Raw genomic sequence first — 24,127 nt, 5'->3', positions numbered from 1 at the left:
CTCGCCGGGCCTGGGCTTCCCTGGCTCCTCCGTCCTGTCGGAGAGGGCGATCTGGCTGGCCAGGCACACCAGGAGCAATGCAGCCGGGCGGCGGGAGGGGACAGGTGGTTGGAGGGGCAGATGGCAGGAGGATGGGTGACAAGGGTGGACAGGGAGATGGAGGATGGGTGCTGTCCAGCTTGCCATATGGGTGCTAAATGGAGGGCCGTGTTTCTCTCCCACCCCTACCCTCACCCCAGGCCACCTGCAAGGCAGTGGGGGCAGGCCAGCGGGTCTGCACATGCCCCCCTGACTATGGGGGTGATGGCTTCAGCTGCTACGGAGACATCTTCCGGGTGAGTGGCTCCCTGTGCCGGGGGAGGTGGGAAGGGGCAGTGCTAAGCCCCCTGGGCAGGGGGGAGGCTGGGGTTGTCCCTAAGCCCACCGCCTCAGCTCCTTCCGTCCCCTAGGAGTTGGAGGCACATGCCCACTTCTCTGTCTTCTACCAGTGGATCAAGGTAGGATAGGGCGGAGTGCTGGGTTGGGCTCAAATCCAGGAGGCCTCCTAGACATAATGCCACAAAACATCTCCATAGTGGGGAGCAGGGGGGCAGGCCTCGGAGGCGGGGAGCAGGCGATCTCAGGGTGGGGGCCGCCTTCACCCGCCTCTCGTCCCTCTGCACACGGCACGCACAGAGAGCCGGCGTCACGCTTCCTGCCGACAGCCGAGTCACAGCCCTGGTGCCCTCTGAGCCTGCCATCCGCAGGCTGAGCCCTGAGGACCAGGCGTTCTGGCTGCAGCCGAGGATGTTGCCACAGCTGGTCAGGTGGGCAGCCAGGGCCGGGCCCTGGGGCGGCGGGGGGGCTTCTGTGTGAGACCCAGCCCCTCCTGAGGTTCTCTGCCTGGCATGTGTCCACCCCCGGGGAGAGCCCAGTCCCAGAGGCTCTGCAGGTCACACCGATCTGTTCCATGGTCCCCCCAACTCTCCCCTCAGGGCCCATTTCCTCCAGGGGGCCCTCTCTGAGGAGGAGCTGGCCCGGCTGGGCGGGCAGGAGGTGGCCACCCTGAGCCCCACCACACGCTGGGAGATTCGCAACGTCAGCGGGGTACGTGGTGGGCTCTGGGCAGGGGCGGCACTGTGCGGGGCATGGGAGGGAACTTGAGTGGCTGCAGGCTTCCTGGGCCAGGGACCCCAGGGGGTGAGGTTGGGGTCCCCTCGCCCTGCCCAGCGGAGGCTCGGACGGTGTGCCAGGGACACGTTTGCTGCTGGGCTGGGCAGTGTTTGGCCCAGCGGTGACTGCCCCGTCAGGGTTGTCTGTCCATCTTGGTGTACACACCACCCCTCCTATGTATGGGCCCTGCTGAGGGTCCGTTGTGCCCATCTGGTTACTCCTGAGTCTGAGGGGGCCTGGGCCAGGCTGAGGGCCACCTGTGGTGCCTGTGTGCCCAGCAGCCTCTCTGTTGGTGCTGCACCCACTCTTGCGTGTCTGCCTGTGTCCGCTGTGGCTGAGCTCTGCCCGCTGCTTTCCAGAGAGTCTGGGTTCAGAATGCCAGCGTGGACGTGGCTGACCTCCTTGCCACCAACGGGGTCCTGCATGTCCTCAGCCAGGTATGGGGGAGGGGAGTGTGCTGGGGCCGCCCGGGCAGGCCGAGAGGCAGTGACACGCTGACCGGCCCCCGTGCTCTGCCTGTCACAGGTCCTGCTGCCTCCCAGGAAGGACGTGCCTGCGGGGCCGGGCCTGCTGCAGCAGCTGGACTCGGTGCCCGCCTTCCGCCTCTTCCGGGAGCTGCTGCAGGTGAGGGCGAGAGGAGAGGGGAGGTCACGGTCAGGGGCGCCCTGCCCCAGGTGCGGAGGGGGCTGGCCGGCCCCTGGGGTCAGGACTGAGGGCGATGATGTGATGATGCCATTCCCTGACCCTGACCCTGACCCCATCCCTAGCACCACAGTCTGGTGCCGCAGATTGAGGCTGCCACCGCCTACACCATCTTCGTGCCCACAAACCACTCTCTGGAGGCCCAGGGCAACGGCAGCAGGCTGGTGAGGCCACTGGGACGGAGGTGGGGGTGGGAAGGGGAGGCAAAGGGGCACGGCCAGGGCCCTGGGTCGCCCTGAGCTCCTCCTTCCTCAGGATGCAGACACGGTGCGGCACCATGTGGTCCTGGGGGAGGCGCTCTCCTCGGAAGCCCTGCGGAGGGGGGGACACCGCAACTCCCTCCTGGGCCCCGCTCACTGGCTCGTCTTCTACAACCACAGCGGCCAGGTTCGTGGGGACAAGGAGACCTGGCCACGAGGCCCCTTCTCTTGGGAGCTCCTCCCCCTGGGAGCCCCCATCCGTGGAGGTGAGGGGGGCTGGCTGGGCTGAGCCTCCCGCCCCCTTCCAGCCCGAGGTGAACCACGTGCCGCTGGCGGGCCCAGTGCTGGAGGCTCCGGGCCGCTCGCTCTTCGGCCTGGCGGGCGTCCTGACGGTGGACTCGAGCCGCTGCCTGCACAGCCACGCCGAGGCCCTGAGGGTGAGCGGGCCGGGCGGGCAGCGCCTTTCAGAGCCAGAGGTGCGGCCGGCGGGCCGGGCCTTTGGTCGGGGATAGGAGAGCCATCAGCCTGTCGGGAGGAAGGAAGACGGGTTTGGGGCCTCCTCCCAGGGACCCCCCGACGCTCTGCAACCCCCTCCCTCCCTCCCACAGGAGAAATGTGTGAACTGCTCCCGGAAGTTCCGCTGCACTCAGGGCTTCCAGCTGGAGGTGAGGCTGGCCTGGCGCGTCCCATCCCATCCCCGCTCTGCCTGCTCTCGCTGCCCCCAACCCCCAACCTCTGCCCACCCAGGGGTGGGGCCCTGGAAGGGCCCGGGTCTGCCCAGAGCAGGCCTCACTCAGGCCTGTGCCCAGGCCTGGATCCTGCCCGCCTCTTCTCCGCAGGCCTCTGTGTCTCCTCTAGCTGCCCCTGCTGCTCTCCTGCTCCTGCCTTACCCACCGATACCCGGGTCCCTCTGCCTGCCCCCCGGGCACAGCCCGCTGCCCGAGCCGCCTGCCGAGCCCTCCCGCCTGCCCCGTTTGCAGGACGCTCCCAGGAAGAGCTGCGTCTACCGTTCCGGCTCTTCCTTCTCCCGGGGCTGCTCTTACACCTGTGCCAAGAGGATCCAGGTTTGCCCTGCACCCTCACACCCATACCTGAGACCAGAATGAAGTGGGGCCCCGGGGACAGCCCAGCTTAGACTCCAAGGGCAGAGCGGGGCTGGGACTAGGCAAGGCCAGTGAAGCTAGGGCCCAGGACAAGGGGGGAGACACGTCTGAGGCCAGAGGGGCCGTGTTTGTTCCTGTGGCCATGCCCCCAGGGAGGGGGCGGGCAGGGGGACAGAGGCCCGGAGTGAACGCCATCAGCCAAGCCCCAGGGGCAGCAGCTGGGTCCGGCTCTGCCTCGTGGGACTGGCACGGCCCTGCCAGGGGGTGGGGGGGCTGCCGATGGTCTCCCTCTCCCTGCGTCCAGCTCGCTCTGTTCTGGGGCTTTGTGGTCCCGGGATGCCCTCCCCGCCCCCAGCGCTTCGCTTCTCCTTGACGTCCGTCCCGGCCTGGGCGGCCTCTCCTTGCCCCTCCCTGCAGGTGCCCGACTGCTGCCCGGGCTTCTTCGGCGCCCTGTGCGAGCCGTGCCCGGGCGGCCCGGGCGGGGTGTGCTCGGGCCGCGGGCAGTGCCAGGACCGGCTTCTGGGCAGCGGGGAGTGCCGCTGCCACGAGGGCTTCCACGGGACGGCCTGTGAGATGTGCGAGCTGGGCCGCCACGGGCCTAACTGCACCGGAGGTGAGGCCGGGCGGGCGGGGCCGCGGACGGGGCCACGGAGAGACTGCAGGGCAGGACGGAGCAGCGGGTAACTCCGCCCTCCTCTGTCCGCCCAGTGTGTGCCTGCGCCCACGGGCTGTGCCAGGAGGGGCTGCGCGGGGACGGGAGCTGTGTCTGTGACGTGGGCTGGCAGGGCCAGCGCTGCGACCAGAGTGAGTGGCCCCTGGGGGGAGGCGGGGGGGCCCCGGGGGGCAGTTTCTGGGTCGGAATGACCAGAACCATCTCATCCTTCTCCTCCCCAGAAATCTCTGGCGCTCACTGCCCAACGGAGTGTGACCCTAATGCCAAGTGAGTGAGCTCGGCCTGGGGCAGGTGGGCAGTGGGTGGGGGGCTGGGGGCAGGGCAGGGGCTGGGCGGGCATCGGCTGACTGTGTCACCCTCCCAGCTGCGTGCAGGACTCGGCAGCGGCCCCTGCCTGCGTCTGTGCCGCCGGCTACTCGGGCAACGGCACCCACTGCTCAGGTCCAGCCACGCGGACGCCCCGAGTTCCCCCGGAAATTGTGGGGCGGCTTTCCCCACAGAGCCCTCTCCACTCCTTCTAGATCCAGCCTCTCCCGTCCCACTGGGGGCTGAGCCTCCCTCTGACCTTCCCTTTCGCCCGTGCCCTCCCCCGTCCCCACCCCATCCCCTTGCCCGTTCCTCACAACCCGTGGCATCATCCCCCCAGAGGTGGACCCCTGTGCTCACGACCACGGGGGCTGCTCCCCCCACGCCAACTGCACCAAGGTGGCGCCTGGGCAGCGGACATGCACCTGCCAGGAGGGCTACACGGGCGATGGGGAGCTGTGCCAGGGTGAGGCTGGGGTCCCCAACCTGGGTCTGTGGGACCAGGGTCTGGTCTCAGTGACCTGAGTCAGACTGGGAAGGGCTGGGGGGCACACAGGGTGTGGGTCCTGGGGCTGCTGAGAGGAGGGGATGAATGGGTGCCTGCAGGGGCCACCTGAGGCCCCCCTCATCCCAGTGCCTCTTCCCCCAGAAGCGAACAGCTGCCTCATCCGCCATGGGGGCTGCCACGTGCACGCAGAATGCATCCCCACGGGCCCCCAGCAGGTCAGCACGGCAGGGGCGGGCCCGGGCTGTGCCATCCCCCATGGGTAGGGGCTGACGGGGGCTGGGGAGGGAGGTACTCCTGTCCAGCGGGAGGGCCCGCTCCTGGGTCCCAGCAGCCCCCCCGAATCAGGATTTGGGACAGGTCTCCTGCATCTGCCGCGAGGGTTACAGTGGGGACGGCGTCCGGACCTGTGATCTCCTGGACCCCTGCTCCCAGGTCAGGCCCCACGCGCCTCCCCATTTCAGGGTGGAGGAGGCCAGGCAGGAACCAGCCCTCCTTGTCCCCAGCTGGGTTCTCAGGGCCCCTGAAGGGCGAGCCACCTCCCACAGGCTCAGAACTGGCTGACCAGTAGGAAACGGCTTTAGGGGGGTCGGGGGTGTTGGACGGGCATCTTCCTGGCTCCTGTCCCAGGGACGGTTGGGGCGGAGCAGCCCTGGGAGCTCCTGACGCCTCTCCTGTCCCTGCCTCAGAACAACGGAGGCTGCAGCTCCTATGCCGTGTGCAAAAGCACGGGAGACGGCCAGAGGACGTGCACCTGTGACCCGGCCCACACGGTGGGCGACGGCCTCACCTGCCGCGGCCGCCTCAGCCTGGTAACGACGCCCACGTCGGACCCCTGACCCGGCCTTGGCTGTGTCCACTCGGGTCTGACCCACGACTTGATCCCGATCCTGGCCCCGACCATGACCCTGACTCCTGACTCCACTGGGCCTGGGGTCCGTGAAACCAATCCTGCCCCTCGCTCAGACCCCCTGGCTCTCCTGTCCTCATCTCCGTCTGGGCCAGACCTTGGGCTGCGGGTGCTGGGACAGGCGCCCGGCCCTCAGTGGGGGCCGTCCCAAATCCGAGCGGGTCCTCACGTCCCTGCTCCCCCTGCTCCCCTCGCAGGAACTCTTCCGCGACAGGCAGGCCTCTTTCTTCAGCCTCCACCTCCTGGTGAGTGACCGCTGCCTCCGCTTCCTCCGCCTGCCCGGGCACCCTGACCTACAGGCCCCGCCTGTCCGGGCCTTGTGATCTCATCAGCTCAGGGGGTTGGCTGGTCGGGTCTCTCAGAATCCCAGTCTCTGCAGGAGGGTCCTCGGCTGCCCCTCTCCCACTCCGGCTCTCTCCCCTCTTCCCCCAGAAATACACCGAGCTCAAGGGCCACGGGCCTTTCACAGTCTTCGTGCCGCACACAGACCTCATGACCAACCTGTCGCAGGTACCCGCTCCGGGCGCAAAGCTGAGGGGTGGGAATTGTGTGGGCAAAGGCGGCAGCCAGGGCCCCTCTTTACCCTCCTCCAGGATGCACTGGCCCGGATCGCAGCCCATCGCCAGCTGGTGTTCCGCTACCACGTGGTGGGCTGCCGGCAGCTGCGGAGCCCCGATCTGCTGGAGGAGGGCTACGTCACCACGCTCTCGGGGCACCCGCTTCGCTTCAGCGAGAGGGAGGTGAGCCGGGCCCCCCCGGACAGGGGCGGACGCAGACCCAGGACCCCCTGCTTCTGAGCGCCCGCCCCTGCGAGCCTGTGCCCATCCCCGGACGTTCAAGGCCCTCTCACTTCCCTGGGCTCAGCGTTCCCTCTGGACCCTGCCCACTACCACGGGCCTGTTCTGGGGCCTGTGTGGGTCCCCGCTCCCCATCCCGCCTGTGCCCCCTGACGTTTCCCTGAGAGGTGAGGCCGCCTTCTGTCTTGACCCCGTCCACCTGCCTCAAGATCTGCCCAACCAAGGCTCGGTCCCTGCCTCAGGCCCCACCCACAGCTCTTGAGCCGCCAGTCGCCTTCATTCAGTTCCGGCCTCGCCCCTAGGGCAGCATTTACATCAATGACTTCGCACGCGTGGTGAGCAGTGACCACCAGGCGCTGAACGGCATCCTGCACTTCATTGACAAAGTCCTGCTGCCGCCAGACGTGCTGCACTGGGAGCCGGAGGACGCCCCGGCCCTGCGGGTATGGCCTGCATGACCTGGAGGGCAGGTGGCTGGGGGCTCGAGAGCCCTCCTCCCTCCCCACCCGAGCGCACAGCTCACAGCGCTTCTCCCCAGAGAAATGTCACCGCCGCTGCGGACAGCTTCGGCTACAAGATCTTCAGCAGCCTTGTGACGGTACGGTCCCCGGGGCGAGCCTGGTGGTGTGTGCACGTCCACCCGTGTGCATACCTGTCCCCTGTGTGAGCACAAGGATGTGCTGGCAGCAGTCAGAGTGTGTGCAAGTTCATCCCTTGTACGTTCCCATCCCTGCCTGGGATGGCCACAGAGGAGGGTGGCTGGTGGGAAGGCTGCCTGGGTCCCTGTGGCCCAGCCCCCTGCCTCCACCCGCCCGTCTGACCGGCCGTGACCGCACACCTCGCCCTCCCCGCCAGGTGGCTGGTCTCCTGCCCCTCCTTCGGGATGCGTCCCATAGGCCCTTCACGATGCTGTGGCCCACGGACTCTGCGCTGCGCGCCCTGCCGCCCGACCGCCAGGCCTGGCTGTACCACGAGGACCACCGCGACAAGCTGGCCGCCATCCTCCGGGGCCACGTGATCCGGAACATAGAGGTGGGCGCACCCCCGGCCCCGGCCCCCACTGACTGCCCCCCAGCCTGCCCGCCCAGCTCCAGTCACCGCCTCGTCTGCTCAGGCCGTGGCGTCCGACCTGCCCAACCTGGGCCCCCTCCGCACCCTGCACGGGAACCCCATCTCCTTCTCCTGCAGCCCGGCTCGGCCGGTGAGTCTGGGGAGGCGGCTGGAGGGAGGGAAGGAGGCAGGGGCCCTGGAATTGGGGCCGGGCTGCTGTGCACCCGTGACCCCCACGAATCCCACCCCCTCCGCCTGCAGGGCGAGCTCGTGGTGGGCGAGGATGGTGCCCGGATCGTGCAGCGGCACCTGCCCTTTGAAGGGGGCCTGGCCTACGGCATTGACCAGCTGCTGGAACCCCCTGGCCTTGGGGCCCGCTGTGACCGCTTTGAGACGCAGCCACTGTGGCTGGTAAGGAAGGCCAGAGGCCGACGGGCGAGGGCCCACGCCCGCCTGTACCGTTCACCCGCCTGACCTTGCTGTGTTGGCCTCCATTCCTTCTAGAAGATTTGCAGCGTCTGCGGGCAGGAACCGCCATGTCCTGAGGGTTCCCAGGAGCAGGTGAGGGGCTGGGAGCTGAGTGGGGGTTCGGGCAGGGCCCAGGTCCCCCAAGTTCAGGCCGTTTGACTCCTCTTGGCTCAGGGAAACCCCAAGGCCTGCCTGCGCTACTTCTCCAAGATCTGGACAACCCCCGCCCTGCGCTCCTTCGCGCTGCGCAACCTCTGGGGCCAGCCCCAAAGCCTGGCCAGGGGCTGCCACCGCACCTGCGTCACCACCACCTGGAAGCCCAGCTGCTGCTCCGGCCACTACGGCAGCGAGTGCCGCGGTGAGCACCCGAGGCGCAGACACCACTGACCGGCTCTGCTGCCATGGGCAGACCCGCCCTTCTCCCTGGGAGGCGTTGGGGCGCTCGGGCTGGGGTGGCGAGTGGGTTTTACTAGGAGAGGATGCTCTGAGGTGGGAGTGTGTAGATGGGAAAGGACCCTGGAGCGTCCTCAGCACATGGGATTTGGGTGGCTACATCTGGAAGAGCCCGGGCTGCCACTGGGTGGAGGATGGACGGTGTGCCTGGGCCGGGGTGCCTGTGGGGGACAGGGACAGACAGCCCTGAGGAGAGTCCCTGGCCTCACTTCACTTCTCCCCTAGCTTGCCCTGGGGGTGCCAGCCACCCCTGTAGTGACCATGGCGTGTGCATGGACGGCATGAGCGGCAGCGGGCAGTGCAGGTGCCACTCGGGGTTTGCTGGGATGGCCTGTGAGCTCTGCGCCCCAGGGGCCTTTGGGCCCAACTGCCAAGGTGGGCTGTCCTGCCCCGCCCTGCCCCGTCCTGCCCCACCCCGCCCCGACTCTCTTGGCCCACGTGCCAACTCCATCCTCCTGCTTGCCCCTCTCTGCAGCCTGTCTCTGTACCGCTCATGGCCACTGCGATGAGGGCCTCGGGGGCTCTGGCTCCTGCTTCTGTGACGAGGGCTGGACCGGGCCGCTCTGTGATGTGCAGCTGGGTGAGTGACCCTGTGCCTGTGCCCACCCTGCACACTCAGGCGGGGGCGCTGAGGGCGGGCGGGGGCGCTGGGGGCACCCAGGAGGCAGCTGCTAACCTTGACGTGTGGGTGGGGCCCGGGGACAGAGCTGCGGCCGGTGTGTGTCCCGCCCTGCGCACCCCAGGCGGCGTGCCGCGCGGGCAACAGCTGCGAGTGCGGCCTGGGCTACGAGGGGGACGGCCGCACGTGCACAGGTGAGCCGGCGGGAGGGGACAGGAGGCGGGAGGCCCGTCCCCCTCCCGTCCCCCGGTCCCATCCCTCTCTCCTGCCCCCAGCGGCGGACCTGTGCCAGGATGGGCGTGGCGGCTGCAGCGAGCATGCCAACTGCAGCCAGGTAGGGACGGCGGTCACCTGCACCTGCCTGCCGGACTACGAGGGCGATGGCTGGAGCTGCCGGGCCCGCGACGCCTGCGAGGACGGCCGTCGAGGGGGCTGCAGCGAGCACGCGGACTGCCTGAGCACCGGCCCGGTGAGTGCAGGGAGGCCGCAGCCGGTGGGAGGTCCCGGCGGTTCCCGTCCCTAAAGGGCTCCCGTCTGCTCTCCTGCCCCAGAACACCCGGCGCTGTGTGTGCCACGCCGGCTACGTGGGCGACGGCCTGCAGTGTGTGGAGGAGCCCGAGCCGCCTGTGGACCGCTGCCTGGGCCAGCCGCCCCCCTGCCACGCGGAAGCCGTGTGCACGGACCTGCACTTCCAGGGTGCGCGTCCCCGCCTGCTCCCTGTGCCTGCGTCTTCCCTCAGGGCCCCCGCTGACCGCACCCCTCCCTCCTGCAGAGAAGCGGGCTGGTGTCTTCCACCTGCAGGCCACCGGCGGCGGCTCTTACGGTCTGACCTTCTCGGAGGCCGAGGAAGCGTGCGCGGCACAGGGAGCTGTCCTCGCCTCTCTCCCTCAGCTCTCGGCTGCCCAGCAGGTGCGTGGGGCCCCGGAGCATGGAGCCCAGCCTGTGGGAGCCCCTTGAGTTGGGCCTTGGGTCTCAACATCCCCTCCCCCCCCCACGCCTCTACAGCTGGGCTTCCACCGCTGCCTCGTGGGCTGGCTGGCCAACGGCTCGGCCGCCCACCCCGTCGTGTTCCCGGAGGCAGACTGCGGTGCCGGCCAGGTGGGCGTGGTCAGCATGGGCACCAGGAAGAACCTGTCAGAGCGCTGGGATGCCTATTGCTACCGGATGCGAGGTGCCGCCGCCCCACCACGCCTCACTCCCCCGCCCCGCCCCTCCCACTGACCCACCCACCCACCGAAACCCCCTTTCCCACAGACGTGGCCTGCCGGTGCCGCCACGGCTTTGTGGGCGATGGGACCAGCATGTGCAACGGGAAGCTGCTTGATGTTCTAGCCGCCACCGCCAACTTCTCCACCTTCTACAGGGTGTGCAGAGGCCCGGGGGGTCAGCGCGGCTGGGGCCCCTGGGGAGGGAGCCTGCTCACAAACCCCGTCTCCCCACCTCCCAGATGCTGCTGGACTACGCCAACGCCACTGCTCGAGGCCTCGCCTTCCTGGATTTCCTGGACGATGAGCTCACCTACAAGACACTCTTTGTGCCGGTCAATGAAGGATTTGTGGACAACATGGTAACTAGCGGGGGGTGGTGTGGCCTGCTCCCTCTGGCTGGCTCAGGCCAGCAAGCAGGGTGAGCGGCCTTGGCTTTGCCCACAGACACTGAGTGGCCCAGACCTGGAGCTGCATGCCTCCAATGCTACCTTCCTGAGCGCCAACGCCAGCCAGGGCGCCCTGCTCCTCTCCCGCTCGGGCCTCAGGCTTGTCATCAGTGGTGTGGGCGCGGACAACAGCTCTCGGGCCCCTGTGGTAAGTCTGGCCGTTGCCCCGCCCCCCTGACCCTCCCTCACCCACTGGACCTGACCCTGGTCTCCCTCCAGGCCCCAAGGACCGTTGTGATTAGCCGCGTCATCGTGTGGGACATCATGGCCTTCAACGGCATCATCCACACTCTGGCCAGCCCCCTCCTGACACCCCCACAGCCCGTGAGTCGATGGGGGCGGGGGGCAGACAGAGCTGCGAGGGCGGAGACCGCGTGGCCACGTCCTTCATGTTCTCCTCGTGTGCAGGGGGCGGTGGTGGCGCCCGAGGCCCGACCTGTGGCAGCAGGCGTGGGGGCTGTGGTAGCCGCTGGAACACTGCTGGGCCTGGCGGCTGGAGCCGTCTACCTCCGCGCCCGAGGCAAGGCCACCGGCTTCGGCTTCTCCATCTTCCAGGTAGGGGCGGGGCTGGGGCTGGAGTCGGGGTCATGGATCTTGCTCTTAGGCCCCTCAGCACTCACCTCTTCTCAGGCAGAAGATGACGCCGATGACGACTTCTCCCCGTGGCAGGAAGGGACCATCTCCAACCCGGTCTTCGGCAGCAGCGATGCCGTGTGCGACCCCTTCGATGTGAGTGTGGGGGACGGGACGGGACGGGGAGCGGGTAGAGGGGCCCGGGGCCCGGTCCCAGCCCAGCCCCACTCGGTCCTCCCTGCAGGACTCGCCCCTGGAGGAGGACATCCCCGACACCCGGATGATTCTCGCAGTCAAGTGAGGCGGCCCAGGCGCAGCGGGAGAGACCACTTTATTGCCCATGGGGACCGAAGCCGCCGGGACTGGACGGGCGGGAGGGAGGGCGGGCGGGCCGGGCCGGACAATAAAGGCGCCCTCAGCGGATGTGGGCCATGTCGCTGAGGAAGGGCGTCTTCATGCAGCCGGTGCACAGCTGGTCCATCCAGAGCGGGGCCTCGTGCTGCAGGGGCGTGCGGCGCGGGTAGAAGGTGAAGTCCACCCGGTAGTTGAGCAGGCAGCTGAGCGAGGCCATGTACAGGTCGGAGAAGCGCACGAGGCGCCGGGAGAAGTAGGTGGGGTTGTGGAAGGTGCGGAAGATGCTCCCGAACTGAGCGTTGAACAGGGCCTTGGTGACGCACCTGCGGGGGGAGACGGCACGCTCCAGGAGGCCGCGCGGGACGGACGGGGCCGGAGGGCTCCCTCTCGCCCGCCCCGCTCACCTCAGCTCCTGCCGCTCCTTCACCCAGGAGGCCAGCACCTGCCGGGACTCGGCGTCCTGGTAGGTCTGGGGGAGACAGTGAGCGCTGGAGGGGTGCGCCCAGGTGACGGCCCCGGCCTGCCCCCCGGGAGACCTGGGCCCCCCCCCCGCCCCACCTGCATGCGCTCCAGCAGCCCCGTGAGCGCCTGCTGCCACGTCAGCGAGTGCATGTACTGCTCCGTGTTGATGATGCGGATCTCGCGCTCCAGCTCGGGGATGATGGCCCCCGTGCGCCAGCCGTGCCGCAGCATGAGGTCCTGGGGGGCGGGGTGGGGGACACGGCTCAGCACCAGCCGGGGGCACCCCGCTGGCCCAGGGGGCCCGGGCTCGCCCCCCTCACCGCCAGGTCACTGTAGAGGTGGTCTCCGAAGTAGAGCACACGAGGGCCGCGCCATTCTGTCAGACGCAGGAAGTCGAACAGGTTTCCCTGGGGACGGGAGGGGGACACGGCTGAGCCCAGTGCACCCCAGGGATTCCCACGCTGCCAGAAGCACGCCTGGTTCTCCCCATCCCCCCCCCCGTCTCCCCGTCTCCCAGTCTCAGAGACAGCGAGGCCTTTCGGCCGGATGCTGGCTGCCCTTTCCCGTGGCCTGCCGTCTCCTCTGGGCTCCGGCCCTTGTACCTCCGCCTCACAGGCAGGGGGTCGCTGCTGCAGGAAGGGCTCCTGGAGGCCAGGCATGGTGCCCGTGTGCCTCCAGGCTCCTCCCCAAAGCCTCCCACCCACCCCGGGCGAGGGACCGAGGCCACTCGGTGGGAAATAAACTGCAGCCGTGACCCCACGGCCCTAAGGGTCTGGGCTGCCTGGCCTGAGCCCAGCGGGACCCGGCAGACCTCACGGAGGCCATCTGCCCCGAAACAGAGGAAAGATGAAAATACTCAGCCAGGCTCCAGCACAACACAGGAAGCTTCTCCCCGGGGAGAAGCCAGGAGCCCTGAGCAGGAAGTGCAGCAGCCACAGGGCAAGAGCCCCCAGCCCAAGTGAGAACTGTTACTCAGCAAAAAGCAGGAGGCCCAGGGAGCTGAAAGCACAGGTGGTTGTGAAAGACTTCACTGTTGACAGGAGCTCAAGTGGAGAGGCTGAGGTTCAGGGACCTGCAGGAGAGGGAGGTGTGATGGGCAGAGGGGACGTGCCCTGAATGAGCCAAGAGAGAGAATCTGGAGGCGCAGATGCTGAGTCAGGAAGGAGCCTGGGCAACAGGAAAGGGAAGGAGGAGGGGAGAGAGCACAGAAAGAAAAGAACCAAGCAGGATCCGACACACACGTCTGAACATCAGGCATAAGGAACAGTCGCATGCTCCCAACCCAGTTGCGTGACCCTCAGAGCAAGGGGAAGTCTGCCTGGGGGGCCAGCAGGGTGGGCGGCAGAGCAGCGGGCGGGGCGGGAGCACTGGGTAATGTGAGGCTTCCCCTGCCCCAGCTTCTCGAGTTCCAACCCCCAAGAGCCCGCTCACCAGCTCAGCCGGGACTTCGCATTCCATCCCGGGCCAAATGCCCAATCAGCTCCAGCTCAGAGCCGCCCTGCAACCCCCTCCCAGCGCCTTCTCCTCTTCCCAGACAGGGGGGAGGGGAGGGGAGGGCTCCTAGAGCAGGTAGACAGGTCGGCGACAGCTGTCCTGGAGGCCCAGGACCGGCTCCAGGCTCCAACCAGGCACCAGCCCCGGGTAACAGCAGCGCCATTTGCTGGAGACTTAGCGAGTGCCTGGCCAGTCCAAGGCCTAGCACCCTGAATGTGACGCCTCTTTTACAGACGAGGGGGGCAAGGTGCCCTCCAACCAGGAGTGGAGCTAGCTTCCAAACGCAGGCAACCTGCCCACAGGCCAAGCTCGACCCTGCCTAGGCCTGTGCCCGGAGAACCCCCGCCCCGGGGCTCAGGCTAGCCTTGTGTGCCTTCCCCTCACCAGGTGCTCCTCCCAACCGACGGCCCTCACCTGCCGATAGATCTTGCCCTTTTCCAGGCTGGAGATGCGGTCCCACTGGAGCGAACCCTTCTCATCAAGTTTCCGAAAAGGCCTAGGGTAAAGGGCGTGACTTAGTCTTTGGCAAGACCATGAACTGGGTACCCTCCCACACTCAGCAAAGGCCCACCTGCTCATGTGCCAGCAAGAGGGCACCATCGCCCCGAGCACACGGCAGTGAGGAGGGCACTGTGCCCCCAGCACACGGCAGTGAGGAGGGCACTGTGCCCCGAGCACACGGCAGTGAGCGGGAGGGCACCTCACCCCGAGCACACGGCAGTGAGCGAGAGGGTACCTCACCCCGAGCACACGGCAGTGAGGAGGGCACTGTGCCCCGAGCACACGGCAGTGAGCGAGAGGGTACCTCACCCCGAGCACACGGCAGTGAGGAGGGCACTGTGCCCCGAGCACACGGCAGTGAGGAGGGCACTGTACCCCGAGCACACGGCAGTGAGGAGGGCACCTCGCCCCGAGCACACGGCAGTGAGGAGGGCACTGTACCCCGAGCACACGGCAGTGAGGAGGGCACTGTGCCCCGAGCACACGGCAGTGAGGAGGGCACTGTGCCCCGAGCACACGGCAGTGAGGAGGAGGGCACTGTGCCCCGAGCACACGGCAGTGAGGAGGGCACTGTGCCCCCAGCACACGGCAGTGAGGAGGGCACTGTGCCCCGAGCACACGGCAGTGAGCGAGAGGGTACCTCACCCCGAGCACACGGCAGTGAGGAGGGCACTGTGCCCCGAGCACACGGCAGTGAGCGAGAGGGTACCTCACCCCGAGCACACGGCAGTGAGGAGGGCACTGTGCCCCGAGCACACGGCAGTGAGGAGGGCACTGTACCCCGAGCACACGGCAGTGAGGAGGGCACCTCGCCCCGAGCACACGGCAGTGAGGAGGGCACTGTACCCCGAGCACACGGCAGTGAGGAGGGCACTGTGCCCCGAGCACACGGCAGTGAGGAGGGCACTGTGCCCCGAGCACACGGCAGTGAGGAGGGCACTGTGCCCCGAGCACACGGCAGTGAGGAGGGCACTGTGCCCCGAGCACACGGCAGTGAGGAGGGCACTGTGCCCCGAGCACACGGCAGTGAGGAGGGCACTGTGCCCCGAGCACACGGCAGTGAGGAGGGCACTGTGCCCCGAGCACACGGCAGTGAGGAGGGCACTGCGCCCCGAGCACACGGCAGTGAGGAGGGCACTGTGCCCCGAGCACACGGCAGTGAGGAGGGCACTGCGCCCCGAGCACACGGCAGTGAGGAGGGCACTGTGCCCCGAGCACACGGCAGTGAGGAGGGCACTGCGCCCCCAGCACACGGCAGTGAGGAGGGCACTGTGCCCCCAGCACACGGCAGTGAGGAGGGCACTGTGCCCCGAGCACACGGCAGTGAGGAGGGCACTGTGCCCCGAGCACACGGCAGTGAGGAGGGCACTGTGCCCCGAGCACACGGCAGTGAGGAGGGCACTGTGCCCCGAGCACACGGCAGTGAGGAGGGCACTGTGCCCCCAGCACACGGCAGTGAGGAGGGCACCGCGCCCCGAGCACACGGCAGTGAGGAGGGCACCTCGCCCCGAGCACACGGCAGTGAGGAGGGCACTGTGCCCCGAGCACACGGCAGTGAGGAGGGCACTGTGCCCCCAGCACACGGCAGTGAGGAGGGCACCTCGCCCCGAGCACACGGCAGTGAGGAGGGCACCTCACCCCGAGCACACGGCAGTGAGGAGGGCACCTCACCCCGAGCACACGGCAGTGAGGAGGGCACTGTGCCCCGAGCACACGGCAGTGAGGAGGGCACTGTGCCCCGAGCACACGGCAGTGAGGAGGGCACTGTGCCCCGAGCACACGGCAGTGAGGAGGGCACTGTGCCCCGAGCACACGGCAGTGAGGAGGGCACTGTGCCCCGAGCACACGGCAGTGAGGAGGGCACTGTGCCCCCAGCACACGGCAGTGAGGAGGGCACTGTGCCCCGAGCACACGGCAGTGAGGAGGGCACTGTGCCCCGAGCACACGGCAGTGAGGAGGGCACTGTGCCCCGAGCACACGGCAGTGAGGAGGGCACTGTGCCCCCAGCACACGGCAGTGAGGAGGGCACTGTGCCCCGAGCACACGGCAGTGAGGAGGGCACTGTGCCCCGAGCACACGGCAGTGAGGAGGGCACCGTGCCCCGAGCACACGGCAGTGAGGAGGGCACTGTACCCCGAGCACACGGCAGTGAGGAGGGCACCTCGCCCCGAGCACACGGCAGTGAGGAGGGCACTGTACCCCGAGCACACGGCAGTGAGGAGGGCACTGTACCCCGAGCACACGGCAGTGAGGAGGGCACTGTGCCCCGAGCACACGGCAGTGAGGAGGGCACTGTGCCCCCAGCACACGGCAGTGAGGAGGGCACTGCGCCCCGAGCACACGGCAGTGAGGAGGGCACTGTGCCCCGAGCACACGGCAGTGAGGAGGGCACTGTGCCCCGAGCACACGGCAGTGAGGAGGGCACTGTGCCCCGAGCACACGGCAGTGAGGAGGGCACTGTGCCCCGAGCACACGGCAGTGAGGAGGGCACTGTGCCCCGAGCACACGGCAGTGAGGAGGGCACTGTGCCCCCAGCACACGGCAGTGAGGAGGGCACTGTGCCCCGAGCACACGGCAGTGAGGAGGGCACTGTGCCCCGAGCACACGGCAGTGAGGAGGGCACTGTGCCCCGAGCACACGGCAGTGAGCGAGAGCTAGCCCCGCCCCCTGGCCCGCCGGCCCTACGGGCCCGTACTTGCGCGGGTCGGTGAAGAAGCTGGGCTTGTCTGCCTGGACGATGACCACGTCAAACAGCTGGCGCCAGTCGGGACCCACCATGTGCCGCATGCCCTTGTCCCTGGGAGGAGAGGGCGCCGGTGGGACGTGTGGTCCGAGGGAGGCCGGGGCCAGGCCGCTCGCACCCGGACCCTCCCACCCCCCACCCCCACGGTGGGGCGGGACTCACACGAAGCTGAAGGGGCTGTTGGTGATGAGGAACAGCTGCTTCCCGTGGTCCACCAGGCGGCTCAGGACGGCGTACGTCTCATCTCCCTTCAGGATGTACTTCTCTGGGGGGGGTTGGGGGGAGATGCGTCTGTGAGAGCCGGCCCCGCACCGGCCCAGGCAGGCCGCCACAACCAGCGTCCACCTTACCCATGTCCCGCTCGATCCACTGGTACATGAGGCCCTTCACGTGCACATCTCGGATGGCATCCTGGGGGCAGCGGAGGGACAGTGAGGGGCAGTGGTGACCAGGAGGGCCTGCCCTGGTGTGTCTGCACTCCACCCCCCTGCCACCCCGGCCCCCTCACCGTCACGTCCTTGTAGAGGTGCGCCTGGTCGAACTCCAGGCCGTGGCCCAAGAAGTGGTCCACCACACAGGAGAGCAGCGCCATCTCCGGCAGCGAGAAGATGTCCATGAACTGCTTGATGGCGGGACCCTGAGGGGGGGAGGGGGGCACTGCTTCAGCCACCACTCCAGCCCCGCCAGCCCCGGCTCTGAAGACCAAGGGACGCCGGTAGAGGGGTGCAGCCTGGGGGCCGGGGGTGTGGGCACATTGGGATCACTGTGCGGGCACCTTGCCGTAGAAGTCGCTCATCTGGTACAGCGGGATGTGCTGGGTGCCCCCGTACAGGTCGATCACCTCCTCATCGGACACAGGCTGCAGGCCCCTGGGGGGGTGGGCGGGGGAGGTACAGAGACATCAGTCCCAAGTGGCCCTGAGCTCGGGCAGAGTGTAGGGCAGGAACAGTGGGGAGAGGAAGGACAGTGTGGACTGGAGCGGACGCCTCCGGCGGGTCCGGGCGGAGGCAGCACTGACCTGTAGGCCGTTCCCAGCTGCACATAATGGTAGGCGTCGATCTTCATCAGAAGGCTCTGGGGCGGCAGGGGGGGGGACGGGGGTGAGGAAGGAGTTGGCCACCGGCCACGAGCCAGCCTTTCCCACCCTGTACGCTGAAGCCCCCATCGGATGGCATCAAGGGGACCAAGAAGCGAACGCCATGAGTGAGGCCACGGGGTGGCAGCCGAGCTCCCTCCACAGGGGATGGGAACCAAGAAAGCGGCTGACACACAGCCAGGAAGGAGGGGCGGGGGGTGTGTGTGTGTGTGTGTGTGTCAGGGGTCTAGCCACTCACCTTCTGAATGTCGTAGTGGAGGCCACGGATAGCAAAGCTGGGGTTGTAGTCATACTTCCGGATGCCCTCTGGGTACTGTTGGGGGAGAGTGGGCCAGGCCTGAGCCGGGGGCCGGCCACACGGCCGGCTGGGCAGCTGCCTCAGCACCCTGCGCTCCGGGGCCCGGGGCCCGGGGCCCGGCCTGGCCAGCCTCACCTTGTAGTGCTCGATCAGGATGTCCCGGGCGGCACTGAAGATCTCCGGGTGCAGGGCGTCTGCGTACTGGGCCAGCGTGTAGTCGTAGTCGAAGCCGTAGACCTCGACATCGTGCAGGCTGATCTCGTTGTTGGCGTAGATGGCCGCTGGGTTGAGGAGGCTGCAGACCTCGGGGGGCAGGAGGTCTAGAGGAAGGAGGTGCAGGGGTGAGGACGATGGCTACTGAGCACTTTCCAGGTGCCCAGCCCTGGGCGTCTCCCAAGACACCCAGGATGGATGCTCTCAGCCCAGGGCTGCAGGTGGTCAAACGCAGAGGCTCAGAGAGGTCACTGCCCAGGGCCACGTGCTGGGGTCCGGCAGGGCAGGCAATGGCTGGGCTACCGTGCGGCCCTGGGTTACACCATCGCCAGCTGCCCACCATGTGCACCCAGCCTGTGCCTCCTCCAGGCTCCCAGAAGCCCCACCGGACACAGGGCTACGTGCCAACCCCTCCATCTTGCCCGAAGCGGGGATCGGGGCTTGGGAACATTATCGGAGCGGGAGGTACAGGGTAGCCCGCCTGCCACCGTGTTCCCAGCTCTGAGCACCTGCCAACCTTGGAATCAAGGCCCCGCTAATAGGATTTCGGTGGCCTGCCAGCCCACATAATGACATTTGCTGCCTCCAGCCAGGGAACATTGCTAATTACGACAGGCAGGACGTGTGATGTCGGGACCTGGGCCGTTACCCAGGCTGCTCCTTCGGAGGATGCAGCCATAACTGCTCCGAGCCCCTGGCTGCTCCAGACGGGCTGAATGGGGCGCTGTGCAGAGTGAGCTCAGGGTCCCAGGCTCACCTGCCTTAGTTTCCTTTTCTGTGCAGTCAGGGAGGTGGGTGGGGAAAGGCATGGGTTTCGAAGTCAGATCAGACCAAGCCCTCCTCCTCATGGCTGTGACTTCAGGAAAGTCACCTCACTTTTGGGCCTCAGTTTGCTTGTCTCCGAAAGGGGAAATAAACGTTGTACCAATAGAAATACTACAAAAATTGTGCCAACCTACTCCTATATGGAATGCTCTGTGCAGCACTGCCACTCTGCACCTGTGGCAAAGCAGGACTAAATGGTCAATGCGCCTCCTCGTCCTGGATGTCCTATGGCACTCAGGGAGCAGGGGCTGCAGGGGGGAGGGAGCAGGGGCTGCAGGGGGAGGGAGCAGGGGCTGCAGGGGGCGGGAGCAGGGGCTGCAGGGGGCGGGAGCAGGGGCTGCAGGGGGAGGGAGCAGGGGCTGCAGGGGGAGGGAGCAGGGGCTGCAGGGGGGAAGGGGGCAGGGGGCAGGGGCTGCAGGGGGGGGGGCAGGGGCTGCAGGGGGAGGGAGCAGGGGCTGCAGGGGGGAAGGAGCAGGGGCTACAGGGAGCAGGGGCTGCAGGGGGGAGGGAGCAGGGGGCAGGGAGCAGGGGCTGCAGGGGGGAAGGGAGCAGGGGGCAGGGAGCAGGGGCGGCAGGGGGGGAGGGAGCAGGGGGTGCAGGGAGTAGGGGCTGCAGGGGGGAGGGAGCAGGAGCTGCAGGGGGGAGGGAGCAGGGGGCAGGGGCTGCAGGGGGGAAGGGAGCAGGGGGCAGGGAGCAGGGGCTGCAGGGGGGGAGGGAGCAGGGGGTGCAGGGAGTAGGGGCTGCAGGGGGGAGGGAGCAGGGGCTGCAGGGGGAGGGAGCAGGGGCTGCAGGGGGGAAGGGAGCAGGGGGCAGGGGCTGCAGGGGAGGGAGCAGGGGCTGCAGGGGGAGGGAGCAGGGGCTGCAGGGGGGAAGGAGCAGGGGCTACAGGGAGCAGGGGCTGCAGGGGGGAGGGAGCAGGGGGCAGGGGCTGCAGGGGAGGGAGCAGGGGCTGCAGGGGGAGGGAGCAGGGGCTGCAGGGGGGAAGGAGCAGGGGCTGCAGGGAGCAGGGGCTGCAGGGGGGAGGGAGCAGGGGGCAGGGAGCAGGGGCTGCAGGGGGGAAGGGAGCAGGGGGCAGGGAGCAGGGGCTGCAGGGGGGAGGGAGCAGGGGGTGCAGGGAGTAGGGGCTGCAGGGGGGAGGGAGCAGGGGCTGCAGGGGGAGGGAGCAGGGGCTGCAGCGGGGAGGGAGCAGGGGCTGCAGGGGGGAAGGGAGCAGGGGCTGCAGCGGGGAGGGAGCAGGGGCTGCAGGGGGGAAGGGAGCAGGGGGCAGGGGCTGCAGGGGAGGGAGCAGGGGCTGCAGGGGGAGGGAGCAGGGGCTGCAGGGGGAGGGAGCAGGGGCTGCAGCGGGGAGGGAGCAGGGGCTGCAGGGGGAGGGAGCAGGCAGGACAAGGTGCACAGGACCTTGCAGGGGCTCCTTTCCTGGACCTCCAGCCTGTGGCCGAAGTCCAAGCAAACACCCCGCCTCTAGAAATTCCGGCTTCAGCCACAGGCAGTCATGTTCCTAAAGCAGAAGCCCTTGGCCTTGCAGCTGCCTGTGCTCAGAGGCAGACACTTGCCGATGAGCTCCCAGGCTGGAGGCTCCTCCTGAACACGGGCCCCACCCCCGCCCCTCTCCTTTGGGAAACAGGTGTGGCTGGTTCCTCTGGTGGACCCAGGCCAGCGCAGGCCTGGCACAGGGCAGCTGTTCAGAAGATAATTTCTAGGTGCAGACAAAACAGTCCTCGCTTGGAGGCACGTGAGCGACAGCTGCCTCTAGCCTGCTAGGGAGCTGCTGCTGAGGCCCCTCATCTGGTGTCAACAGGACCCTGGGCCTTCCCCTCGCCGGGCCCTGAGTTCCTCGGCCCCAACGCTGCCCAGGAGTTCCCCAGGAGGGGAGGGGTTTGCTCGGCAGAACAGCCCCTTGTGGGCAGAGCTTGGCCAAGCCCAGGCTTTCGCCTCTCCCCTTGAGGATGTTCCCAGCAATGGACAATTCTCCTAGGAGGATGGACAATTCTCCTAGGAGGATGGACAATTCTAGGAGCGAGGCAGGATGAGGAAGCAGCCCCAGGGCCCGGCTTCCTGACCCGACCTCCGGACTGACAGAAACCGTAGCTCTGGGGCCACAGGGTCCCACTCCCTTCCACAGGGCGGCCGAGCACAGGGCCAGTGAGCCCGCTGGGCCCCTCACCCACACTGGCTTCCAAGTTCATTGGTCTCGCTGCCCGGCCCCCACCCTTCCTTTTCCTCTCAGCCCCCAGCTCCAGAGCCTGCCCCAGTTCCGAGGCCAAACCCTTCCCCCGCTCCTCAATGACCTGGTGGGGCCACCCTCCCCACCGCAGCTGGGTGCACTCGCCGGTGCCTCGGAAGCCCCACTTGCTCAGTCCTCACTCCCTCCCGGCAAGGGGGTCACCCTTACTCCTCTGCCACCCAGAGGAAGGAACTGGGGAGGCCAAGTCATGCTCCAAACTCCCCGCAGCAGACGGCGAAGCATAGACTTGCATCCAGCCATTCCACTTGCCTTACTCACTGGGCACCTAGCCTGGCCTCCCTCCGATGTGGGAGGGGGCAGGGCTGGCCTGGGGCCTGGCACTGGGCTACGTTTGCCCGAAGACATTAGCCCAAGACCTAGAAAGCCCAGGCAGAGGGGAGCTGGGCTGGCTGGAGTTGGAAGGGGCCAGGAAGGCTGGTTCACCCTGGCACTCAGCCTGGCATTCGCAAATGACCTTGCCCCTTTCACATCAGGGTGAACAAGATCCTTGGGAGCCCCGAGAGACAAAGCCAGTACCCCTCCCCAGACCCCGCCCCCCACACCTGCGAGGTAGGTTTTTCAAGCTGCTCTTCCAGCAGGTCTTAACCTTAAATGACATCCCAGGCCTGCCCTGCCCCCAGGCGGGGAGTGCATGCCCAGAGAGGCCCACCATTCCTCAGAGGTCTGTGGTGACCGCTCTGCCTCCAGCTTCTGGAGAGGTGAGTCCAGTCCAGCCCTCCTCCCAGGTTTCCAGTCGGCGGGGCAGCCCCCACTCAGTCAGTTGGCTGGAATATTCCAGACGGGGCCCCTGTCTTATCAGACACAGAAGCCCTGTAACCCCTGAGGCTCCTCCGGGGGGGGGCCCCCTGCCCTGCTTGGCCGGGGCCTTTCCGAGTCACCACAGCCCTGCGCCTGACAGAAGCACCAGGACTCTTACTCCCGAAGACAGCGACTTTCACCCCTTTTCAGCTCATGGCACACAAACGGGTTACTGAAATTCTGCAGCACACCAAAAAATGAGGGTTTGAGTTTTTTTTTGTCGATCTGACCGAAAAACAAAAGGCATAATTTTGACTAATTCACCGTGGAGGGCTGTGGGCACTGTTTAATGTGACAATCTCAGGGAAAAGAGGTCAGTGCCCCTGACTACATACCGAGGTATTGCACGTTTTAAAGATTCTTGCCGCGCCCTGGTTGAAATTGCTGACCTAACGCGCTGGGGGTCTGGGAGGATGAGGCTTACCGGGCACCACCCAGCTGGACAGCGATAGGGCCAAGACCCAACCACATCTGTCTGCTGCAGAGGCCGGGCCCCGGGGGACCCCTGAACACACACCAACTCTCACCTCTCCCGCCTCCCCAGGCCGCCCAGCCTGCCCCCTCCGAGGCGGCGATAGGCTCCTCAGCCCATTTTGCAGGAGAGGAGGCCACGGGGAGAGGAGAGGCCAAAGGGAGAGGGGAGGCCACGGGGAGAGGAGAGGCCAAAGGGAGAGGGGAGGCACAGGGAGAGGGGAGGCACAGGGAGAGGGGAGGCCACGGGGAGAGGAGAGGCCAAAGGGAGAGGGGAGGCCACGGGGAGAGGGGAGGCACGGGGAGAGGGGAGGCCCGGGGAGAGGGGAGGCCACGGGGAGAGGGGAGGCCCGGGGAGAGGGGAGGCCCGGGGAGAGGGGAGGCACGGGGAGAGGGGAGGCACGGGGAGAGGGGAGGCACAGGGAGAGAGGAGGCCACGGGGAGAGGGGAGGCACGGGGAGAGGGGAGGCACAGGGAGAGAGGAGGCCACGGGGAGAGGGGAGGCACGGGGAGAGGGGAGGCACAGGAGACCTAGTGAGCACTCCGGCCAAGGACGCAGCCATCCTTCTGGACTGGAGCCATCTGGTCTCATCCCTCCTCCCGGACCCCCAGGGCGGAATCTCGGGGGGCCCTGGAAGTCTAAGGGTCGGACACGGGGTCGGCCGGCCCCCAGGCGCCAGTTCCGGCAGCGCCGCGGCCGCCTTTGTCCCCGCTGCTCCCGCCCAGCCGCGGCCCCTCGGAGGCTGGGGGCGCTTCCGCGGTGGCCTCCGGGCGGGCGGGACTCCGAGGGACGGGAGCGGGGGCCCCGCCACCCGCGGGCGCTCCGGGAGCCCCGCGCTCCTGCGGACGGAGCCGGCGAACAAACCTCCGGCTCGTCCGCTTCAGGCTTCGGGCGTCGGGGCGCCCCCGGCGGCTCCCGGGACGACCCCGCGGAGCCTCTCCCGGACGATCCCCCGGAGCCTCTCCCAGACGATCCCCCGGAGCCTCTCCCGGACGATCCCCCGGCCTCCGGGTTCCAGCGAGCCCCCCTGCAGCGCTCCCCAGAGGAGCGGCTCCCGGACGGCTGGGGGCGGTGCCCCCCGCAGCCTCCGGACCCCCCGCCGGCGCCCCCGGCTCACCCACCGTGCACCAGCCTCCGCATGTCCTGGTAGCGGGTCCACAAGTGCGCGCTCAGCTCCGAGCCGCCGGCGGGGGCCGGGGCGGGCGCGGGGCGCGGGGCGCCGGGGCAGTGGGCGCTGGGGCCCGGGGGGCCGCAGCCGGAGCAGGAGGGCGAGGACGAGGTGGCCCGCGGCCAGCCGTGGCCCGGGCACGGCAGCCAGCGCCGAGCGGCCGCCCGCAGCCCCACGCCCGCCATGCCCGCCGCGCGCCCGCCCGCGGAACCCGCTGCCCGTCGGCTGGTCCGCCGCCCCCGACTGCGCGCCCGCCACGGTGGCCGCGTGCCCCTCACCAGCACCGGCCAATG

At 68.3% G+C, this 24,127-nt stretch overlaps 2 protein-coding genes across 5 annotated transcripts in view; one reads left to right on the top strand and one right to left on the bottom strand.

The window, feature by feature from the left end:
• Positions 1–11,526, top strand: part of STAB1 (stabilin 1) — a 27,447-nt gene extending 15,921 nt beyond the window's left edge. For 2 of the 4 annotated variants that reach the window (XM_036430933.2, XM_045579090.1), the window contains exons 27-69: positions 240–335; positions 450–497; positions 676–806; positions 975–1,086; positions 1,512–1,589; positions 1,678–1,776; positions 1,920–2,018; positions 2,110–2,241; positions 2,363–2,491; positions 2,663–2,719; positions 3,035–3,118; positions 3,575–3,770; positions 3,866–3,961; positions 4,052–4,097; positions 4,195–4,271; positions 4,477–4,602; positions 4,786–4,859; positions 5,002–5,076; positions 5,331–5,453; positions 5,749–5,796; positions 5,984–6,061; positions 6,145–6,291; positions 6,651–6,791; positions 6,887–6,946; positions 7,204–7,380; positions 7,463–7,549; positions 7,660–7,809; positions 7,903–7,959; positions 8,041–8,224; positions 8,545–8,694; positions 8,795–8,899; positions 9,025–9,132; positions 9,214–9,407; positions 9,490–9,634; positions 9,711–9,847; positions 9,944–10,109; positions 10,193–10,302; positions 10,386–10,505; positions 10,591–10,740; positions 10,812–10,916; positions 11,001–11,147; positions 11,223–11,321; positions 11,410–11,526. In XM_036430933.2, coding sequence (XP_036286826.1) covers positions 240–335; positions 450–497; positions 676–806; positions 975–1,086; positions 1,512–1,589; positions 1,678–1,776; positions 1,920–2,018; positions 2,110–2,241; positions 2,363–2,491; positions 2,663–2,719; positions 3,035–3,118; positions 3,575–3,770; positions 3,866–3,961; positions 4,052–4,097; positions 4,195–4,271; positions 4,477–4,602; positions 4,786–4,859; positions 5,002–5,076; positions 5,331–5,453; positions 5,749–5,796; positions 5,984–6,061; positions 6,145–6,291; positions 6,651–6,791; positions 6,887–6,946; positions 7,204–7,380; positions 7,463–7,549; positions 7,660–7,809; positions 7,903–7,959; positions 8,041–8,224; positions 8,545–8,694; positions 8,795–8,899; positions 9,025–9,132; positions 9,214–9,407; positions 9,490–9,634; positions 9,711–9,847; positions 9,944–10,109; positions 10,193–10,302; positions 10,386–10,505; positions 10,591–10,740; positions 10,812–10,916; positions 11,001–11,147; positions 11,223–11,321; positions 11,410–11,466 — 4,800 coding nt within the window. In that variant the 3' untranslated portion in view covers positions 11,467–11,526. Of the gene's footprint in view, positions 1–239; positions 336–449; positions 498–675; positions 807–974; positions 1,087–1,511; positions 1,590–1,677; positions 1,777–1,919; positions 2,019–2,109; positions 2,242–2,362; positions 2,492–2,662; positions 2,720–3,034; positions 3,119–3,574; positions 3,771–3,865; positions 3,962–4,051; positions 4,098–4,194; positions 4,272–4,476; positions 4,603–4,785; positions 4,860–4,998; positions 5,077–5,330; positions 5,454–5,748; positions 5,797–5,983; positions 6,062–6,144; positions 6,292–6,650; positions 6,792–6,886; positions 6,947–7,203; positions 7,381–7,462; positions 7,550–7,659; positions 7,810–7,902; positions 7,960–8,040; positions 8,225–8,544; positions 8,695–8,794; positions 8,900–9,024; positions 9,133–9,213; positions 9,408–9,489; positions 9,635–9,710; positions 9,848–9,943; positions 10,110–10,192; positions 10,303–10,385; positions 10,506–10,590; positions 10,741–10,811; positions 10,917–11,000; positions 11,148–11,222; positions 11,322–11,409 lie in introns of all 4 variants that reach the window. The other 2 variants (XM_045579091.1, XM_045579092.1) reach the window with 2 other exon arrangements.
• NT5DC2 (5'-nucleotidase domain containing 2) lies at positions 11,479–24,127 on the bottom strand. The gene is made up of 14 exons (XM_036430943.2): positions 23,788–24,127; positions 18,249–18,433; positions 18,054–18,128; positions 17,738–17,793; positions 17,495–17,588; positions 17,228–17,356; positions 17,070–17,130; positions 16,882–16,984; positions 16,672–16,773; positions 13,890–13,971; positions 12,302–12,388; positions 12,078–12,218; positions 11,924–11,988; positions 11,479–11,842 (listed from the first exon to the last, which is right to left on the bottom strand). Exons 1-14 carry the CDS (start codon positions 24,017–24,019, stop codon positions 11,581–11,583), a joined length of 1,674 nt encoding a protein of 557 aa, XP_036286836.1. The 5' UTR covers positions 24,020–24,127; the 3' UTR covers positions 11,479–11,580.

Source organism: Pipistrellus kuhlii, unplaced genomic scaffold, assembly GCF_014108245.1.
Source record: "Pipistrellus kuhlii isolate mPipKuh1 unplaced genomic scaffold, mPipKuh1.p scaffold_m20_p_11, whole genome shotgun sequence".
NCBI lineage: Eukaryota > Metazoa > Chordata > Mammalia > Chiroptera > Vespertilionidae > Pipistrellus > Pipistrellus kuhlii.
The sequence above is the reverse complement of the archived record's forward strand: the minus strand, read 5'-3'. Positions and strand labels throughout refer to the sequence as shown.